The 20682-nt window shown below is 42.5% G+C and overlaps 1 protein-coding gene across 2 annotated transcripts in view; it reads right to left on the bottom strand.

Annotated features, from left to right (window-relative positions):
- The window catches only part of VPS13D (vacuolar protein sorting 13 homolog D), a 285687-nt gene that overhangs the window by 227447 nt on the left and 37558 nt on the right, over window positions 1-20682 (bottom strand). For both annotated transcript variants that reach the window (XM_025382385.1, XM_025382394.1), the window contains exons 14-21: window positions 20515-20645; window positions 19616-19691; window positions 18677-18847; window positions 15803-15933; window positions 13808-13940; window positions 8600-10813; window positions 6991-7142; window positions 2567-3598 (exon numbers count right to left, since the gene is read on the bottom strand). In XM_025382385.1, the coding sequence (XP_025238170.1) occupies window positions 2567-3598; window positions 6991-7142; window positions 8600-10813; window positions 13808-13940; window positions 15803-15933; window positions 18677-18847; window positions 19616-19691; window positions 20515-20645 (4040 nt within the window). The remainder of the gene's footprint in view (window positions 1-2566; window positions 3599-6990; window positions 7143-8599; window positions 10814-13807; window positions 13941-15802; window positions 15934-18676; window positions 18848-19615; window positions 19692-20514; window positions 20646-20682) is intronic.

Below are 20682 nucleotides of genomic sequence, written 5' to 3'. Positions count from 1 at the left end.
GGGGGAGGGGAGGGGGGAAGGGAGGGGGAGGGGAGAGGAAGGGGGAGGGGAGGGGAGGAGAGGAGAGGAGAAGAGAAGAGAAGAGAGGAGAAACTCATGCATCGTTTTATTTAATTCTCCTTATTTTGTAAATGTGAAAACTTTGGCTTGCAAAAGCACAGTATTCTACTGAATTATAGAGACCAACAGAATAGACAGGCAAGAAGTTTCTTAAACCATTCACTACTCTACAATCCACCAATAAAAGTGCATTTTTGAGACAATCAGAGAATCTGATTATGGACTGGTATTAGAAAATACCAAGAAATTCTTGTTAGTTGGATGTGACAACGCATTGTGGTATGTCCATTGTTTTTTTTAGAAATAAATACTGAAGTATGTAGCGATGAAATGATACATCTGGAATTTGCTTTAAAATACTTCAGCAGGCTGAGCGCGGTGGCTCACTCCTGTAATCCCAGCACTTTGGGAGACTGAGGCAGGTAGATCACTTGAGGTCAGGAGTTTGACAGCAGCCTGGCCAACACGACAAAACTCTGTCTCTACTAAAACTACAAAATTAGCCAGGCATGGTGGTGCGCGCCTGTAATCCCAGCTACTCGGAGGACTGAGGCAGGAGAATCACTCGAACCCAAGAGGCAGAGGTTGCCGTGAGCCAAGATCATGCCTCTCCACTCCAGCCTGGGCAACAGAGCGAGACTCCATCTCAAAATAAATAAATAAGTAAATAAATAAATAAAATACTTCAGCAAAGAAAAAAGGCATAAAGTAAATGTGATGAATTACAGGGACTGGGCAAATGGGGGTTCATTATACTGTTTCTCTGTGACATATCTGAATTTTTTCACAATAAAAATGTTTTTCAAAAATTCTTATTTTAAAAAATGCATTGTTGAGGGACACTTATCCAGTCCTGTTCTCTTGTAGAACCAGCCACATCAATCAAGGCAAAGCCCTCTGGGAGCACTGCATATTCAACACCAAAGAATTCCTGACACAGATCATCACAGGCACTGCAAAAATACAGTTCCAGGTACAGACACATAAAGCCCAAAGGAATGGCTAACACCTCTCCAGGTTCCATCCACCTTGCTAAACCCAGGGTACCAGAGGACTCGAAGTACTGCAAAGTCATTCATTTACCAGACACTGAACAAGAAACGTTAAGCTGGTCCTTTCCCATCTCTCCCCTGAGATGTCTTCCATTTCGAGAGGAATGAGGCTTACTATCAGCTAGGGAAATAAGAAAACGGCATCTGGATAAAATGTGATTCTCCTCCCTGACTTCTCCCCAGCAGTAAGTGCAAGTCCACACATGCTAAGACATGTGGATGAAGAACATCCTTGAGGCACACAAATGTTACCAGCCACGGCCAGGGTTCCAGGGCTCTGGACGGGTGCTAGTGACAACAAGCCTATGTGCCCTCAAATGGGCTATTCAGGTTAACTGCTTTCACATCCTGCTGTTCCATCACACAGAGCAGAACAGCCTTAAACTCAAATGCTGTCTTTTTCATGTTTTTTTTTTTCCTTAATACTTACAACATGAGTATCAAGGACAAGTTATAAGTCTGATAATCCATGTAATATAAAGATAATAACGGCTACCACTCATTGAATCCTTACTGTGTGCCACACACTGTGTGGAGGGCCTTACAACAACCCTATGACGGGGGCGCCACTGAACATCCTCAGTTTATTGATAAAAAAATTAAGGGCAAAAGAGGCTAAGCGGTTGGCCCCAGACCACATCGCTACATGGGTACAGTGAAAGTACTAGGACTCAAACTCAGGCAGTCCAACTTTTGAGACTATTCTTTTTTTTTTTTTTGAGACGGAGTCTCGCTCTGTCACCCAGGCTGGAGTGCAGGGATGCGATCTCGGCTCACTGTAAGCTCCGCTGCCCGGGTTCATGACATTCTCCTGCCTCAGCCTCCCAAGTAGCTGGGACTACAGGCGCCCGCACCATGCCCAGCTAATTTTTTTGTATTTTTTAGTAGAGACGCGGTTTCACCGTGTTAGCCAGGATGGTCTCGATCTCCAGACCTTGTGATCCGCCTGCCTCGGCCTCCCAAAGTGCTGGGATTACAGGCGTGAGCCACCGTGCCCGGGCGAGACCGTTATTAACAGTTATGCTGTTGCTCTCAATGAAAGCAAATAATGTTCTGAGAGAAAGGGGACAGTAACAAAAGCCACGCTTTAAAGTTGCTATTACAGACTACACACTTTGCTAGGTGTCTTCCACACATCACCTCATTTAGTCATCTTAGACGATGGAAGATGAGGAAACTACGGTTCAGAGAAGCAAAGCAACTCCTCTGATTTATAGAGCTCAAAGAAAAGGCAAGATTCTTAAATCACTTACTTTCCCTCCTCCAGATGGATTTACAGTAAAACCTTTCCCAAAATATTAACGTCTACCTTTTGTAACAAACACCTAGAAGACTAGATAGCTCCCCTGCCAACAAGAGCTATTTTCCAAAGTAAATGTAAAATACTTGCATTTAAATCAACAAGGGCAAATCCATTTTTAGAGCTTAAGGCAGCCAAAGGGAACTGAGGATACCTTGAGATCCAGCTTGGTGTTCACTGGATCCTGAAGTCCAGACTCCATGGAGGCGTGTGGCTCTGACTTCACGTTGTGTAGAATGCCCTCAGGAGGCAGCCTCATGGCGTGGTTGTCTGCAGTGGAGCCGATTCCAAAAAAGTCCAGTATCACCACCCAGGTTTGCAGTGTGATCAGCACATCCAAGCAATTAAAATCAACATCAATGCTCCGGTTAACTCGATTGTAACTGGAAGAGAATTCGGGATGTTTCTTATCTACCAAGAATATGTTGATGTGGACTAAGGAATCATCAAATTTACTCTTTCCAGCAAGTATCTTGGGCTCATCCGCTGTTGGAGAAGGAGGTGGGGTCAAGGGATAGTCCTTGTCTTGGACTTCCTTTTGCTTTTTCCGGGATGCAGAGGTGGGTCTTTGATACAATTGGAAGACATTAGGAGCTTCTTCCATGTGGGAAGGGAGAGACCGAGGCATATCGGGATATTCCACGTTGGACACTGAGGGGCAAGACTGAGAAAGGTATTCTTTTTGTGCTAAAGTAGATGGCTTAGGAGCTCCTCGAGACACCATCAGGTTCTTATATTTAGAATCTGGATTTTTCTCCAGTAAGTCCTCCATCAGCAAAGAATGCAGGGCAATCTGAATAGATAAAGTCTGGGGATGGTCTTTACTGAATTCTACCTCAAAGTCCTGAAACTTTAAGCTCACAAGACCTTGGGCCCCCAAAGTCAGATCTCCACTTAGCTGAACCTGAAGCTCCGATATACAAAAGGTGGCTTGAATCTGAGTAAAGGATTTGACTTCCTTCACTGACAATGACTTCTGAGAGGTGTTAGAAAGGCTGGAGTGGCTGAACAATCCATTCTCCTTCCTTTCAACAGAAGATTCTCCACAGGTACTGAGTGGAGGCAGAGGAGAATCAGGGCAAGGGGAAGAGGTAGCACTGGCTGGATACTTATTCAGATCTTCACTGTACACGAGATTGTCCAGCGTTTGTAAAACCTGCTCATATACATGCTTGGCTAACACCACCTGTATTGAAAAGAGAAAAATTCAGTTACGCTACTACTATTATTAAATGCACATAAATGTAATGCCCATAAATGTTTACAGTTGCTATTTATGGGTTCCTACATGATTCCTACATGAGGCTGTAAGTTAGCTGATAGCAAAGACTATCTCTCTTTTCTGTCCTCAGCTCTTTTTGCCCCACTTCTATTCACGAGACCCTCCCTCAGTACCCTACACAATAATCTACATACAATAAGAGTTCAGTAAGTACTGTGGATTATGCCTGAATCAACGAAGTCACTTTTTCTGACCCCACAAAAATGAATGCAGAAACTGAAGAGCATTGACAAAAGTCTGGTGTGGAGACACTACAGAATTGAGAAACAAGGTTCATGGTTCTAAAACTGGCTGATCATCTCTAGTTAGTTAACAGTCAATGTTTAGGACTGGTAGTACTTTTTAGAAAAAAATCATGATGATCCATGATTAGTTATCTTTCCTTTCTCTTTTGCTTCATTTTTAATTACAATTTCTTATTAAAAATGTTTTCAGCCAGACACAGTGGCTCACGTCTGTAATCCCAGGCCTTTGAGAGGCCAAGGCGGGCGGATTGTGTGAGCCCAGGAGTTCAAGACTAGCTTGGGCTACATGGTGAAACTCTGTCTCTACAAAAAACTACAAAATTAGCAGGGTGTGGTGGCACAGGCCTGTAGTCCCAGCTACTCGGGAGGCAGAGGTGGGAGGATCACTCGAGCCCAGGAGGTGCAGGACACAGTGAGCGGAGATCATGCCACTGCAATCCAGCCTGGGCCACAGAGCAAGACCCTGTCTCAAAAAAAAAAAACAAAACTTTTTTCAGACAAGATTTTTATTTAATGAAGGGTAATTTTTAACAGAGGAATTCCAACCAATAGATACAGAACTAATGACGGAATTAGAAAAAGTGACCATTTTGTAACCCCCAATTAAATAATGTGTGCCATCAAAGTTCATTAGTGGAATAAAATATTATGTGAATGACTGACAGGGAATTTTGCAATGGTAAAATCAAAGCTCTTGCCACTTAAATACAATTATCCACTTTAATATCAATAAGAAAGAAAAAAGACATAATTATGTACCTCCTGATATAAAGTAATACGAAGTATATGGCACCACCTACGTGAAGTGTACCCCCTAACCCCCCTGCCAAAAAAGAAACCTGAATCCAGTCAAACACATAGAACTAAACTTGTTCTATAGATTTTTTACAGGAAATATGGGGGAGGACAAGTTAAGTGGCACATGAACAGCCAAATTTAGAAAGCGGGGACATTCTACAGGACAACTGACTTAGTTCCACAACAAAATATGACATGGGGGGACAACAAAGAGAGGGAAACTAGATGAACAGAGACCTACACGATGTATCACCCAAATGCAACGTTTCCAGTTGTCTGCATCCTGATTCCAACAAATCCAAAACAAAGACATTTTTGAGATGATCCAAAATATTTCCGAATTCTAAAAATCGGTTAAAATTTAGATAATATCAAAAAATGCTCATTAATTTTGTAAGGCATGAAATACCACTGTGGTTATGTAAGAAGAAGCACATAGTTTTCGGAAACACATTCTAAATGCATAGGGGTGATAATGGCATGACATCTGGGATTTACCTTAAACTATTTCACCAAAAAAAAAAAAAAAACAGATAAAACAAATGTGGCAAAATCTTCATAAGTGGAATCAGAGTGATGGGCACATAAGGCTCATTAGATTTTTGTATAGGTTTACACTGTTTCATAACCAACTTTTTAAAAAATTGAATTATTAAATTAATACTAATCAATTATTAAATAATTCAAATAATTATCTTAAACAATTATTTTTAAAGAAAGAATTATCTAAAATAATGTTTTTAAGATTTTCATCAAAACAACAGTTAAGTCAATGGTAACCATAAGAATAAGTCAACATAGGCCAGGCATGGTGGCTAACACCTGTAATCCCAGTACTTTGCCGGGCCGAGGCAGGAGGATCACTTGAGGCAAGGAGTTCAAGACCAGCCTGGCCAACATGGTGAAACCCCGTCTCTACTAAAAATACAAAAATTAGCCAGTGTGGTGGCGAATGCCTGTAATCACAGCTATCCGGGAGGCTGAAGCAGGAGAATTGCTTGAATGTGAGAGGCAGAGAGGTTGCAGTGAGCCAAGATCACGCCACTGCACTCCAGCCTGAGTGACAGCGAGACTCCATCTCAAAAAAAAAAAAAGAGTAAGTCAACATAATCCAATAGAATTTACATCACATGCTAGATTTAAGGTGAAAACTTTGTCCTGATAGCTACCACTGATGGGGCAAAAGCTTAGTCTGAGAAAGGAAAGCTCTGGGGTAGTTCTCTCAGGGGTCCCAGAGACCCCTGAGAGGAACCACTAATGTCAAAAGGCAGGCCCACTCCATAAACAGCATGCCCGGGTTACTCCAGAGCAGCTGCCAGACACAGACCAACTACTGTGGTGCCAGACACAGACCACAGACCGTCCTAAGAGCCTGCCTGTCACTGCTGTTTTATAACGTACTCCTCTTTGCTCTAGTCCCTGTGAAATCAGGGAAAATGATACTTTTGTTTTTTGGGTTTCTTTTGTTTTTTTTTGTTTTTTTTTTTTGAGGCGGAGTCTCGCTCTGTCGCCCAGGCTGGAGTGCAGTGGCCGGATCTCAGCTCACTGCAAGCTCCGCCTCCTGGGTTCACGCCATACTCCTGCCTCGGCCTCCCGAGTAGCTGGGACTACAGGTGCCCGCCACCTCGCCCGGCTAGTTTTTTGTATTTTTTAGCAGAAACGGGGTTTCACTGTGTTAGCCAGGATGGTCTCGGCCTCCCAAAGTGCTGGGATTACAGGCTTGAGCCACCGCGCCCGGCCGAAAATAACACTTTTGAAGGAAAAAAACGAAAAGGTGTATACATACACGCATGCCCATAAAAAAAGAAATCCCTATCCTGGCCCATTTCATTTCAGAGAGGGCAGGACTAATTCTTTGTTGAAAGGATCTGTCCACAGCTCAGATGATCACAATGTTTCATAGGCTGGGTTAAGTATGTCTCAAGTGTGACAAGAATGATATCCTCCTGGGAAAGGAGACTCTGACTGCGTAAGCAATCATTTCCCCATTTCTGAATGTCAACGGAATTAAGAATCTGCCATCTTTCTCCAGATAACCCACCCTTCCTCCATATGAAAAAGGCTGACAAGATGGATTCCCCACAACAAAAGGATTCCATGATTATCGGAACAAGGTTTCAACAATGGTATTGTGCATGGGTGATATATCTGAAAATATATTTTCCTTCCAACATGTAACGTACATAAATATATATCATATTTATAGAGTGTTAATATAAACATATGACTTCAACTGCCCTGACATGAATTTACCTGAACCGGATTGACAAATTTTCCTTCAATCTTCATGATGCTAGAAGTTCCCAGGTCATCTGGGCTAAGAGAAAAAGTCAATTCAGATTCTCTCTCTATAGGGATCTTCTCCAGTTTAAACTGAATGGTGGTGTTGTTCAGGATGTGAAAAGCTGGCATAAAAGAGACGAAATAATAGACCGTAAACCTTAACATTTACTTCATTACTGCTGATTAAACATAGAGCATACAAAATACAGCCCATGAGTTACTCTTAGACCAGGAGGGCAGGTTAGCCTGGCACCTGGGGTCTATGATTGAGAGCAAACCTTAACAGCTATCCCGAGGCCAAAATTCATAGCAAGACGAGGTACGAGATATATTTACACAAAAAAAGAAACAATATTTTTATCATATGCTCCATTTGGTAGCTTCAAAACACGACATGGTGAACATTAATCCAGTCCAGAGTCTACATTATGCTTCTTTGAGTCACCCAAGCTGGCATTTTCCAAACCAAATTATTCATCCTTCCCTACCTTTCAGACACAGATGTATCCCTCTTATTAGGCCTCAATCAGAATCTAGGACAACACAAAGTTCTAAGTAAACAACTTCTATCCAAGCAGAGAAAGCAATCTTTCGACAAGTATAAACACATATCAGTGAATTAACATGTGATGACCACAGAAGGCTAAGTTCTCAAAGGCATTAATTGTGTCACAATAAAGCCATGCTCTAGGGCTTACCTGATCTCTGTGTGCCAAAACCAACAGATTGGACCGTTTGGTTTTATCTGATCAGACCCAGAATACAAACATAAGCTTTTGTTCTTAGAACCCTGGACCAACCCATTATAGAACAAGATGACAGAATATTAAAGAAGATAATATCCACAAACTATTTACATCAACCCCTTGAGGTATCTTGGGCCAAAATATTTAACTAGGAAGGACCTACGGCTTGGGAACAGAATATCAGATATATCTGACCAAATTAAACAATACTTTAAAAACATCCATCCACTGAAGTGTCTCTGTAAATGAGTACTCATCCAATTTCAAACTGGAACACTTTAAAAAAATAAATTCCTGCCTAGGCACGGTGGCTCACACCTGTAATCCCAACACTTTGGGAGGCCAAGGCAGGCAGATCACCTGAGGTCACAAGTTCGAGACCAGCCTGGCCAACATGGTGAAACCCTATCTCTACTAAAAATACAAAAATTAGCCGGGTGTGGCGGCAGACGCGTAATCCCAGCTACTTGGGAGGCTGAGCCAAGAGAATCACTTGAACCTGGGAGATAGAGGTTGCAGTGAGCTGAGACTGCACCATTGCACTCCAGCCTGGGCAACGAGAGCAAAACTCTGTCTCAAAAAACCAAAAAAATAAAAATAAAAGTAAGTAAATTTCTGTTTTGCCAAATATGATATTAAATGGAAAAGGGTGAAAACATGCCAACTTACTACAAGGCATTCTATTAAAACTCTTTTTGATTTCTTAAACATTAACTGAGGATTATTCTAAAAGAAAAGGATTTTGTTGTTGCTGTTTTAAACAAAGGACTCCGTGAGAGTTTGATGATTTGTTCAATCATCAAACAAAATGGAACAAAAGACATGCTCCTCACCTTGACCTCTATGCAAAGATTCAAAGAAATCATGTCGTGTGAAATGAGCTTCCTCCTGACTGTTGGCACTGCCAGACCCAGAAGGTGGGCAAAACGTCCGGCTTCCTTCAGACCCAACAGCTTCTCTACCTGCCAACTGAGTGCAATTCAAAGAATACAGTTTAATGTCCTTGATTTCCACCTGCAGACGGTCACTTCTGGATTCATCATCTCCCGCCACAAAATTCTGGATGAATATCTGTCCCAAGTGTCCCACCAACAACTCAGGACTCCCTGGCTTCCGAGGGATAGAAACAACTGGTGATTCAATGTTTATGTTCAAGATTAGCTTTACAGTGTCCGAAGGAGACGAAGCTAGGTCAAACCCATATATTTCATTTTCCTCTAAGATAAAGGGTTCCCGAGTCTTCCTTGGAGTTTCAAAGAGCGATACCATCTCGCTATACTCAGCAGTCTTGGTAGCTAGTACTGTGGTGACTTTGCTGGCTGCACTTTTCAGCATACTTCGAAAATTTTCTTCCAGTTCATCCATGGATAACGTCAACTCCTTCAAAAACTTAGCAGAGTGGTTATAGTGTAAAGATGCCATCTTCAGGTTGAGAAAACACTCCTGTTTAGACTTCTCAACAAACGTGAAACTCAAAGCTTCAGTGAGGGCTGCATCTTCCATTCTGACAAACACAGATTCAAAGTAGCCAATATCACTGATGATATTTTCATAGCCTACAGAATTCCCAATGCTGACAACATACTGGTTTTTAACATTATCTTGTGTCAAATCCATAAGCTGTAAACAACCGAGAGAACCATTCATGTCAAACGTGCTACCCATTGAGACATTAACTTTGGTGCCACCTATACTTGCAGTTGCAATTTTTCTGCCATATTTCTCTCCATTTGCCATGCCCACTGTCCGAAGAAGCAGTAAGTTAAGCCTATGGATTTCCACTGCAACCTCCGTGTTTTGTTCATATGTAGACTGGTAAGTTCCTTGTTCTCTGAAGCTTCTTTCAAAATCAGTCATTAAAGGTTGAGGACTTAAATCATCTTTTTCCTTGGGAAAGGATTTTTGAAGAAAACCGATTAGCTCCACGATCGTCTCTGGATTGAGGATAATATCTAAATTATTCACCTGTAGGGAAATCACCTGAAGAGTACTGTCTAAATTCATTGATGGGCACTCTGAACTCACAAACTGATATTCCAACTTAATAAGGGACTCTTGCTCTTTGGTGAGAATTTTGTCAAGTGAAACACTAGTAGCCGATCGGTTGTTCAGCGTAGCTCCATCAGTTAAGTGGGCCGCATTCGGTCCAGAGACAGGAGACTGGGCCCTGCTATCCCGAAGGCTTCCTGTTGGAATATCAAAGCTCAAGTTCTTATGGGAAGCCATCAAAAGGTCAAAATCAGCACCATATGTCTGCATGGTATCCACCAGGAGTAAACCATGAACAGTTAGGGAGACTTCAGCATCATAAGGCCTCTTCACAAAGTGAGCATTGGTACCAAACACCTTGAGCACAGAAATGTACCGGCCACTGCTCTCAACACCAAGCTGCATACAGTTCACTTTAAATTCCGCCAGGAGGAGCTGCGACTCCACCAGAACCTCGCGGGTATGCTGCTCCAACATCACAATGCTCTGGGTTAAATTCATTACGGAGTCTTGCAAACTTCCCCGCTGCTCCTCCTGGGGAAAAATCTTCTCTTTAATCTGAGTGTCAGAAGTTTTCATTTCTGGGGTGGTGAGGAGAGCAAAGCAATTCTTTAGTGCAGATATTTTATCTTCATTAATGTGGATTTTTAAGTCTGGTAAGTTGCCTGACAGCACGGCTCCTGGATATTTGGGATCTGAAGTATAAATCAATCGACGCTCTAACTGTAGGTGGACGTCGAACTTCTCTACCACATGGGTTGGTCCCACATCAATATCCTGGACATGCTTCCAATTGTCTTTCACTCGTCCAACCATGATCTGGAGGTCCATAAATGACAGCGAGTACCTCTCATACATCTTTGTGCTCATTAAATGTGCTTGAAGCTGTTCTTCACTGAATTCAACTCCAGAAAAGGGAGGCGTTTTCTCTCCATTGCTGCTGTTTGACTCGGGAGGTGGGGTGTTAGGAGGTGTGGCCAGGGGGGTCTTATATTCATCATCACTAAACTGGGTCTCTTCAGATGCGGACCCATCCCTACTTTTCCTCCTGGAGTTATCTGCAGATAAAAAAGAGAAGATTCAAATATATGTCTGCTATTTCCCTCCTCTTTCCCTTAATGTAATAATTATGAAAGGCAGGGAATCAACCAACCCGTTTAAGAAAACTGAGGACAACTCTAAGCATAATATCTGTGTTTACCATTTTCTAAGTGTGAACTTACCTATTAATTTGGAAATCAGAACACAAATATAAAAAAGTATGGACATTAGAAAAGCTGGAGGCCTCCTGACATGAGCGCCACCTGCTGGCCCAATGCTTCCTCCTCACTTCTCACCTGACTTGCCATGGGCATGGGCTGCTTTCACTAACCCTTTCCTATGTCACTCTCCAGAGTCTTTTCTTTCTTTTCCTTTTTCTGTGTGGTCACTTGTTTCCCCCACTGGAATGTTCTTTTTTTTTTCAGGTGAAGTCTCACTCCGTCGCCCAGGCTGGAGAGCAATGGCACCATCTCGGCTCACTGCAACCTCTGCCTCCCAGGTTTAAGCGATTCTACTGTCTCAGCCTTCCGAGTAGCTGGGATTACATGTGCCCGCTGCCATGCCCGGCTAATTTTTTTTATTTTTTTAATTTTTATTTATGTATTTATTTATTTTTGAGATAGAGTCTCACTCTGTTACCCAGGCTGGAGTGCAGTGGCAAGATCTTGGCTCACTGCAACCTCCGCCTCCCAGGTTCAAGGGATTCTCCTGTCTCAGCCTCCCAAGTAGCTGGGATTACATGTGCCCGCCGCCATGCCCGGCTAATTTTTGTACTTTTAGTAGACACAGGGTTTCACCATGTTGGCCAGACTGGTCTCGAACTCCTGACCTCAGGTGATCCACCCACCTCATCTTCCCTAAGTACTGGGATTACAGGCGTGAGTCACCACATCTGGCCAATTTTTTGTATTTTTAGTAGAGACAGGGTTTCACCATGTTGGCCAGGCTGCTCTCGAACTCCTGAGTTCGTGTAATCCACCCGCCTCAGCCTCCCAAAGTGCTGGAATTACAGGAGTGAGCCACTGCGCCCAGCATCCACTGGAATGTTCTAAGAGAAGAGAGATCTCATCTTTCTTGGTCAACACAGTCTTCCTAGTGCCAAGGTAGTGCTTGATGAGCAGTAACTGCTCAATATGCAATTGTGTAGCCCCAGAGACCACACTCAGCCCGTCTCCAGCTAAGCAGTGCCAAGACAACTATAAAAATACACCACTGGGGCTGGGCATGGTGGCTCACACCTGCAATCCCAGCACTTTGGGAGATCAAGACAGGCAGATTGCTTGAGGTCAGGAGTTCGAGACCTGCCTGGCCAACATGGCAAAACCCCATCTCTACTAAAAATACAAAAATTGGTTGGGTGCGGTGGCTCACGCCTGTAATCCCAGGACTTTGGGTCGCCAAGGTGGGTAGATCACTTGAGGTCAGGAGTTCAAGACCAGCCTAGCCAACACGGTGAAACCCCATCTCTACTAAAAATACAAAAATTAGCTGGGCGTGGTGGTGTGTGCCTGTAATTCCAGCTACTAGGGAAGCTGACGTGGGAGAATCGTTTGAACTCGGAAGACAGAGGTTGCAGTGAGCTGAGATTGTGCCACTGCACTCCAGCCTGGGCAACAGAGCCAAGACTCTGTCTCAAAAAACAAATAAATAAATAAATAAATATACCCAGTGTTACAGAGGAAATACAAATAAAAACTACAATGAGATACCACCTCACACCCACAAACATGGCTATAATCAAAAAGGCAGACAACAACAAGTGATGACAAGGATGTGGAGAAAACGGAACCCTTGGACACTGCTGGTGCAGCCATTTTGGAAAAACAATCTGGGCTGAGCGCAGTGGCTCACGCCTACAATCTCAGCAGTTTGGGAGGCCAAGGTGGGCAGATCACCTGAGGTCAGGAGTTAAGACCAGACTGGCCAACATGGAGAAACCCCATGCCTACTAAAGATACAAAAATTAGCAGGGCATAGTGGTGGGCACCTGCAATTCCAGCTACTCAGGAGGCTGAAACAGGAGAATTGCTTGAACCTGGGAGGCAGAGGTTGCAGTGAGCTGAGATGGCACCACTGCGCTCCAGCCTGGGCGACAGAGTGAGACTCCATCTCAAAAAAACAAACAAACAAAAACAATTTGGTACTTCCTCAAAATATTAAAACATGGAGTCACCACATGGCTCAGCAACTCCACTGCTAGGTATATAGAGAATTAAAAATATATGTCTACATTGCAGAAATGGGGGTGTTTAAAAAAGAAAAAAAACTTAAAGAAAATACACATTTACACAAAAACTTATACATGAATGCTCACAGCAGCCCTATGCATAATAGCAAAAGAGTGGAAGCAACTCAAATGGCCATGAACAAATGGAAGGATAAACAAAATGCAGAACAGCCACCCAATGGACTATTATTCAGCCATACGAAGGAAGGAAGTATTGGTATATATTACAACACAGAAGAACCTTGAAAACGTCATGCTAAATGAAAAAGCCAGACATAAAGGCCACACATGGCATTATTCCATCATATGAAATGTTCAGAACAAATCCAGAGACAGAAAGATTCGTGGTTGCCAGGGGACAGGGAGTGGGAAGGGGAATTGGTGTTTAATGGGTACACACAAGAGTTTCAGTCAGGAAAGATGCAAAAGTCCTCCCAATATTAAATAGCAGTGAGAATTGCACAATTCTATCAACATACTAAAAACAACTAACTATACATTTAAAACTTAGAATTATACCTCAATAAAGCTATTATTTTAAAAGTAACAAGTGAACCCTCGGGTCTTAAAATTTTATGTAAACGTTTTATTAAGCTTTACTTATATTATCATAGATAGGTCCATCTACCAAGATATGTTTTCATTATTTCATTGTTTTAAAAGTTACACGTGAACCTGAAAGTTTACAAATGTTATATAAATGTTCTATTAAGCTTTACTTAGATAATCATAGATAGATTGATCTACCAAGATAGGCTTTCAATATTTCCCACTCACACTATACCTTGGGTATTCGTCAAAAGCATTCTTCCTAGATCCACAACAACTAACACGGGATTCTTGAATTTGAAATCATCAGGAAATATCACCTGAGGGGCAGAAATATCCAGTCGCACGGTCCATCGTTTACTCTCCTCCTGTACGAATAAAACAGTCATTAACCATTACTGCCAAAACCCAACAGCTTTATCCATGGTGCTCAAGCATTTCTGGAAGCTGCAGCTGGGATTATGGAGTGACTTAGTGGTCTACTGTATTACAGCCAAAAGTCTAACACAAAAGTAGATGTAAATGTTTGAGAATCTGAGAAATTACCACAGGCAAATATCTGAACGGGGGAGAAAAAAATAGCAAATAACTAAATAGGGGGATAGTCTATACTTAAGATTGATTTTGTTTCTAATTTAAGAGTTTAATACTTTAAAGGATTACAGAAATTATAGAATTCAAATAAACACAGAACTCTAAACATTTTTACTTATTCAGGGGCATTGGTAACCACGAACTTCCATGCCAAAACATCTTAGTGAGAAACAAGCTTTCACATTTGAAATAAAAATAACACACCAATTCATGATTTGTTCATTGTTCTTCCCTTCAACCAAAATCAGCCTCAACTGTATGTATGTGGCAAAAGCTAATTTACATTACCAAAAAGAAACCTCTTTTGTTTACGAGAATACTAATTGTCATACTTTATGTAGAAACATACATACACACGCATATACATACACACCCCCAAAAACAAAAAACAGGGCTAATTCTCCATCCCATACTACACACCCGATTTTACTTGGATCATTTCTGCCTCTCTGACACCTATAACTTACTCTGCACTGTCCAAAAGATGCCACACTTTTTCTCAATGTGCCACCTGCTGCTGTATTGTAGCAGTGCACCTCCATGTCACCTTAGAAACTGTTTTACTGGACTATTTTGATTTCTTGAGACAAGGTCTCACTCTGTCGCTCAGGCTAGAATGCACATCATAGCTCACTGCACCCTCCAGCTCCTGGGCTCAAGCAATCCTCCCGCCTCAGCTTCCTGAACAGCTGGAACTATAGGTATGTGCTACCAGGCCCAGCTAATTTTTTTTTATTTTTTGTAGAGACAAGGTCTCACTATGTTGCCCAGGCTGGTCTCAAACTCCTGAGCTCAAATGATCCTCCCACCTCAGCCTCCCAAAATGCCGGGATTACAGGCATAGGCCACCTTGCCCAGCCTTCCTACTGGACTGTGAAGATGTCTCTTGGCCCTCCCTATCTATGGCATCCTCATGACAGCTGGTCATTTGGCATCACAAAGTGCCTATCATCACACCCTAGAATAGAAGCTGGGGCATCATTCCAGTTGTCTCTTCTGGTAACAGTAAGTAAAAAAGAGAAACTCTCATGTGAAACATGCACAAAGTATCAGGTCTGGAAAATGGAAGAAACACAAGTCTTTTTTTTTTTTCTTTTTGAGATGGTGTCTCACTCTGTTGCCTGGGCTGGAGTGCAGTGGTGCAATCTCAATTCACTGCAACCTCCGCCTCCCAGGTTCAAGTGATTCTCCTGCCTCCACCTCCCGAGTAGCTGGGATTACAGGGACCCACCACCATGCCCAGCTAATTCTTGTACTTTTAGCAGAGACAGGGTTTCACCATGTTGGCCAGGCTGGTCTCGAACTCCTGACCTCAAGTGATCTGCCCACCTCGGCCTCCCAAATTGCTGGAATTACAGGTGTGAGCCATAGCACCCAGCACAGAGATGAGTCTTGAAAGTAACCTCATCCTGGTCTAAGGAGACACAGAATCTAGTCACAGTCACTCATTGTATTAGCTACACCCTGACTATAAAACACACAAGATTTTATTCTATGCTAGCTGATAAGGATTTAATATTTTGTTTATTCAGTTAGCATAACTGATATAAGCCTATCTACAGTAGGTAGTGACTTGATGGGAAGAATTCCTGCCCCTTCCACAATCCCCAAAGAGTGTTTATGGATGCCCACTTACAATGAAATCACCCACTAGCAAACGATCAAGAGTTTGCCGGATTTCTGCCTTGGTCTGCATCTTCAGCTTGTTATATTGTCTTCGGGCAGCTTCAGCCACTCTCAGCTCAAGTTCAGACTGATAACCAAAACCTGCAAGATTGGAAATACACAGGAGAGTCAGAATTTTCACACGGCTGGGTGAACAAAAGTCCTACATCAATTCTCACCAAGAATTTCCATTAAAGCTTAAAAAAAAAAAAAAATCAGGCTGGGCATGGTGGCTCACACTCGTAATTCCAGCACTGTAGAAGGCCAAGGCGGGAGAATCACCTGAGCCCAGGAGACTGAGGCTGCAGTGAGCCATGATCACACCATTGCAATCCAGCCTGGCGTGACAGAGCAAGACCCTGTCTCAAGAAAAAAAAAAAAAAAGTCAGTAACAACAGTTTCTTGCTCCAGTATGACCTGGCATAATACAGGGTAACAGGAATGAGACAAAAATAGGTAGTAGACAGCCATGGGGGAGAGGAGGCAAGCAAGAGAAGTATACCTAAACTACTAGAATTTCTTTTTTTTTTTTTTTTGTTTTTGAGACGGAGTCTCGCTCTGTTGCCCAGGCTGGAGTGCAGAGGCCCGATCTCAGCTCACTGCAAGCTCCGCCTCCCGGGTTTACGCCATTCTCTTGCCTCAGCCTCCCGAGTAGCTGGGACTACAGGCGCCCACCACCTCGCCCGGCTAGATTTTTTTTTTTTTTTTTTTTTTTTTGAGACGGAGTCTCGCTCTTTTGCCCAGGCTGGAGTGCAGTGGCCGGATCTCAGCTCACTGCAAGCTCCGCCTCCTGGGTTCACGCCATTCTCCTGCCTCAGCCTCCTGAGTAGCTGGGACTACAGGCGCCCGCCACCTTGCCCGGCTAGTTTTTTGTATTTTTTAGTAGAGACGGGGTTTCACCGTGTTAGCCAGGATGGTCTCGATCTCCTGACCTCGTGATCCACCCGTCTCGGCCTCCCAAAGTGCTGGGATTACAGGCTTGAGCCACCGCGCCCGGCCCGGCTAGATTTTTGTATTTTTTTTGTAGAGACGGGGTTTCACCGTGTTAGCCAGGATGGTCTCGATCTCCTGACCTCGTGATCCGCCCGTCTCGGCCTCCCAAAGTGCTGGGATTACAGGCTTGAGCCACCGCGCCCGGCCAACTACTAGAATTTCTTAAGCCATTTTCTGAAATATTCCAAACTACTATATTTCCAAATTGTTAAAAAGCACTGAAAGAGAAAATGGAATTTCAAAGGAAGTGCCTTCTATGTTCTTTGTTTTTTCTTCTTCTTCCTCTAAGACAAAGTCCCGCTCTGTCTCCTAGGCTGGAGTGCAGTGGCATGATCTTGCTTCACTGCAACCTCCGCCTCCCAGGTTCAAGCGATTCTCCTGCCTCAGACTCCCAAGTAGCTGGGATTACAGGTGCATGCCACCACACCCAACTAATTTTTGTATTTTTAGTAGAGACAGGGTTTCACCATGTTGGCCAGGCTGGTCTTGAACTCCTGACCTCTAGTGATCCGCCTGCCTCAGCCTCCCAAAGTGCTGAGATTATAGGCGTGAATCACCACACCCAGCCTTTCTATATTCTTTTTTTTTAAGACAGGGTCTTGCTGTGTTGCCCAGGCTGGAGTGCAGTGGTGTAATCATAGCTCACTGTAGCCTTGAACTCCCAGTCTCAAGCAATCCTTCTGCCTCAGCCTCCCGAGTAGCTGGGGCTACAGGCACACACCACTATGCCTGATTAATTTTTTTTTAATTATTTTTAGTAGAGATGAGGTCTCCCTATGTTGCCCAGGCTAGTCTCAAACTCCTGGGCTCAAGCAATCCCCCAGCCTCGACCTCTCAAAGTTCTAGGATTACAGGTATGAGTCATTGTGCCTGGCCACCTTCTATATTCTATCAGTGACAGAGCAATGAAGTCACAGCATTTATGGCTACTGTTTATATGAAAAGACTAAAAAACTAGTCCAAAAACTAAAACACCTTCATTGTAATAAAGAGGGAAGGGACATTTAAGAAAATACTATTGTTTTATAAATCTCCCTGTCCATAAAAGTACTTTTTCTGCACCTACTGTTTCAAATCTTTTTGGGGAAAAAAGGGAGGCATAAATAAATCAATGATGACATTTAGAACTTTGCAGTATTTAATGCTGCACAAAGGAGGTCAAAGAGAACACTGATCCTGTCATCTAGAAGGAAATTCTTGAACACTCCTGCTCAGTTCACTGGTCTAAAATATCCCGGGTAGCCAAGGAAACCACTGTCCTAGTGAAATGAAAAGTATGGAGATCGTTGCTTTTCAGTTCCAAGATGCAGATTTCCAGTTACAATGCTGGCTGAAAATACAGCCGTGTGAAATCAATATCATGGAACTATTTTATGCCTGTAGTACTTTCATCTATTTTTGTAAGAATGTTTTGTAATTGAGAAACCTAAAAGAGATGATGCACTCCCTCATCCCATACTATTTTATTGCCTTCAATCACTCTAATATTTTAAGATAGGTACTGATTCAAAGGTAGTGGCTTTCAAAAAGTACAGCTGCTATTCTTTGGTGCCATTATTCAGAATGACAGTATGACATAAAAATGGAAAAAAAAAGAGAGAAATGAAAAGTATGACTAAACGCATGCTAAGTGGAGGCAAACAAAGAGAAAATATTTAAGGATATAGATTTATCTTGGAAAAGACTGTCCATAAACTTCTACCCTGATTTGGTAACAGGACAGGGCAACCCGACTGACTTACTCTACAGACCTTTTTTGTTGCTATCAGAGCATCTGAATAACCCTTGTCCAGAACACCAGAAATAACAATAAAGATGTTTTTAAAAAGGAAGATCAAACAAAAAAGTTAACCTGAGGTATGAACCTTTCCCTTGTAGAAAAAGTCTGCTACTTTTTTAATGGCCTGCGGATTGTATATGATGTTCAAGGGCCTTGTGCTGACATTGAGTCGCCTCTCAAAGTGGCTGTGTGCCGGATTCCTCTCATACAGCATCTCAAAAACTGGGTCATCTGGGTCTGCAGCTAAAGGAAAGAATAGGAATAAGAACATGGAACAAAGCAAAAACGATAACTTTATTCTTAATAGACCTGTGAGAAATTCTGGAAAAACAGACATTTTCTAAATTATTTTCCAATTAGTTCACATTTATGCCTATCTTTAAAACAGAAAGCCTAATCAGGATTGACTGTTTAATTTTCCACAGGAATTACATAGACTGGCCTGTTGTACTAGCTCCCATATATCATGGAAACCAAGGACCTGAAGGCCCTGCAAGGTTGCCCAGTTAGCCTCAGGTTCGCATCTCCACTGAGAGAGGACCAAGCTGTCTCCAAGTCAAACCCGGGTGCATACAGCAAATCACTGTGCACAAAACAGAAAACATTCCCTCTTTTACTACTGATCAAAGACTACTGATCTGGTTTTTGCTGGAAAGCCCCCCAAAAAGAATTTTTAAATTATTAAAAAAAAAAAAAAAAAAAAAAAGGTCAGGCATGGTGGCTCATACTTGTAATCCCAGCACTTTGAGAGGCCAAGGAGTTCAAGACCAGCCTGGACAACATGGCAAATCCCCATCTCTACTAAATATACTAAAATTATCCGGACATGGTACCACACGCCTGTAATCCCAGCTAGGGCATGAGAATTACTCGAACCCGGGAGGCAGAGGTTGCAGTGAGCCAAGATCACGCTACTGCACTCCAGCCTGGGCGAGAGAGCGAGGCCCTGTCTCAAAGAAAAATTAATTTTAAAAATTTAAAAATTAAAAAAAAAAACGTAGGACAAATTACCTGGGTAATGATCACTTCTGTCTGCAGATGTAGTTTGTATACCAAAAGATTGTGAGACTCTGCCAACTTCTTTTTGCTATTAAACAAACATACAAAAATGCATAGACGTCAGGGTGAGAGGAGAGTAAATTCACTAAACAAACCATCTTACCCTTTAGCAACACACTCCCTTAGCACAATCAGATCAAAACCCGCTTTACCTCAGATTGAGTACTTGCAGAATTGTTTCGTTTTCTGCCCTTTTCCCAATCTAGTGAGACCACATCTTTTCCTTTGTACTGACAATATGCTACTTGGCACTCAGCACATTTAATGAACAGTTGCTAAATGAAAATTAAACATGTCTAACTTTTCAAACCTTAAGTCTGTCTTCCCACCCTCTCCACAACCTTCCCCCAACCACAATAAAACTATGGACAGAATAAGGGGTTAACTATTCAACCATGTGGACAGTTTGTTGCCAACTTAAGATCAAAGATCTTATCGTTAATAATGTATATTCTGAAAATTATATATAGAGAAAAAACTTGAGATGTTTCTGTTTTGGGACCCTGGCAAGATGAGATTTCATGGCAGTGACTAAGGGTCAGAAGGCATGAAAATGACTGTTAGATACAGAGGAAACCCAAACATTGAAATGCAGAAAATAGTGGTCTTATAGCATTTTCTTCCAAATCAGAGCAAAATAGACGATGGTGGCTACAACACAGGAGTGCAAGAAGGCACAGCCATAAATCTCACCAACATTTTCTCTTTAACAAATTCAAGAAACTTCTCTAATCCCAGCACATCAGTCTCAAGATCATCAAATGTCAGAATGAATCAGGTATCATTCACCTAAAACAGACTACAATTTACCAACACCTTAGATACATTCACTATCCCACTGTTGTACATACTGGATTAGGGAAGACTAGAAGAGGAAACATAGTTCCTTCTGTAGCCAGGTCTCGAAGAAACAGTCCACCCAACCGGACTGAAAGCAAGGAGGAATTTCTTCGAGGAAGAGACTCTGCTAGAAGTTTTACATCTATAAAACACAAGCAAAATAGTTGATACAATGCTTA

This window comes from Theropithecus gelada, chromosome 1 (genome assembly GCF_003255815.1).
Source record: "Theropithecus gelada isolate Dixy chromosome 1, Tgel_1.0, whole genome shotgun sequence".
Taxonomy (NCBI): Eukaryota; Metazoa; Chordata; class Mammalia; order Primates; family Cercopithecidae; genus Theropithecus; species Theropithecus gelada.
Note: the sequence above shows the minus strand (reverse complement) of the source record. Positions and strands in the feature narration are given on the sequence as shown.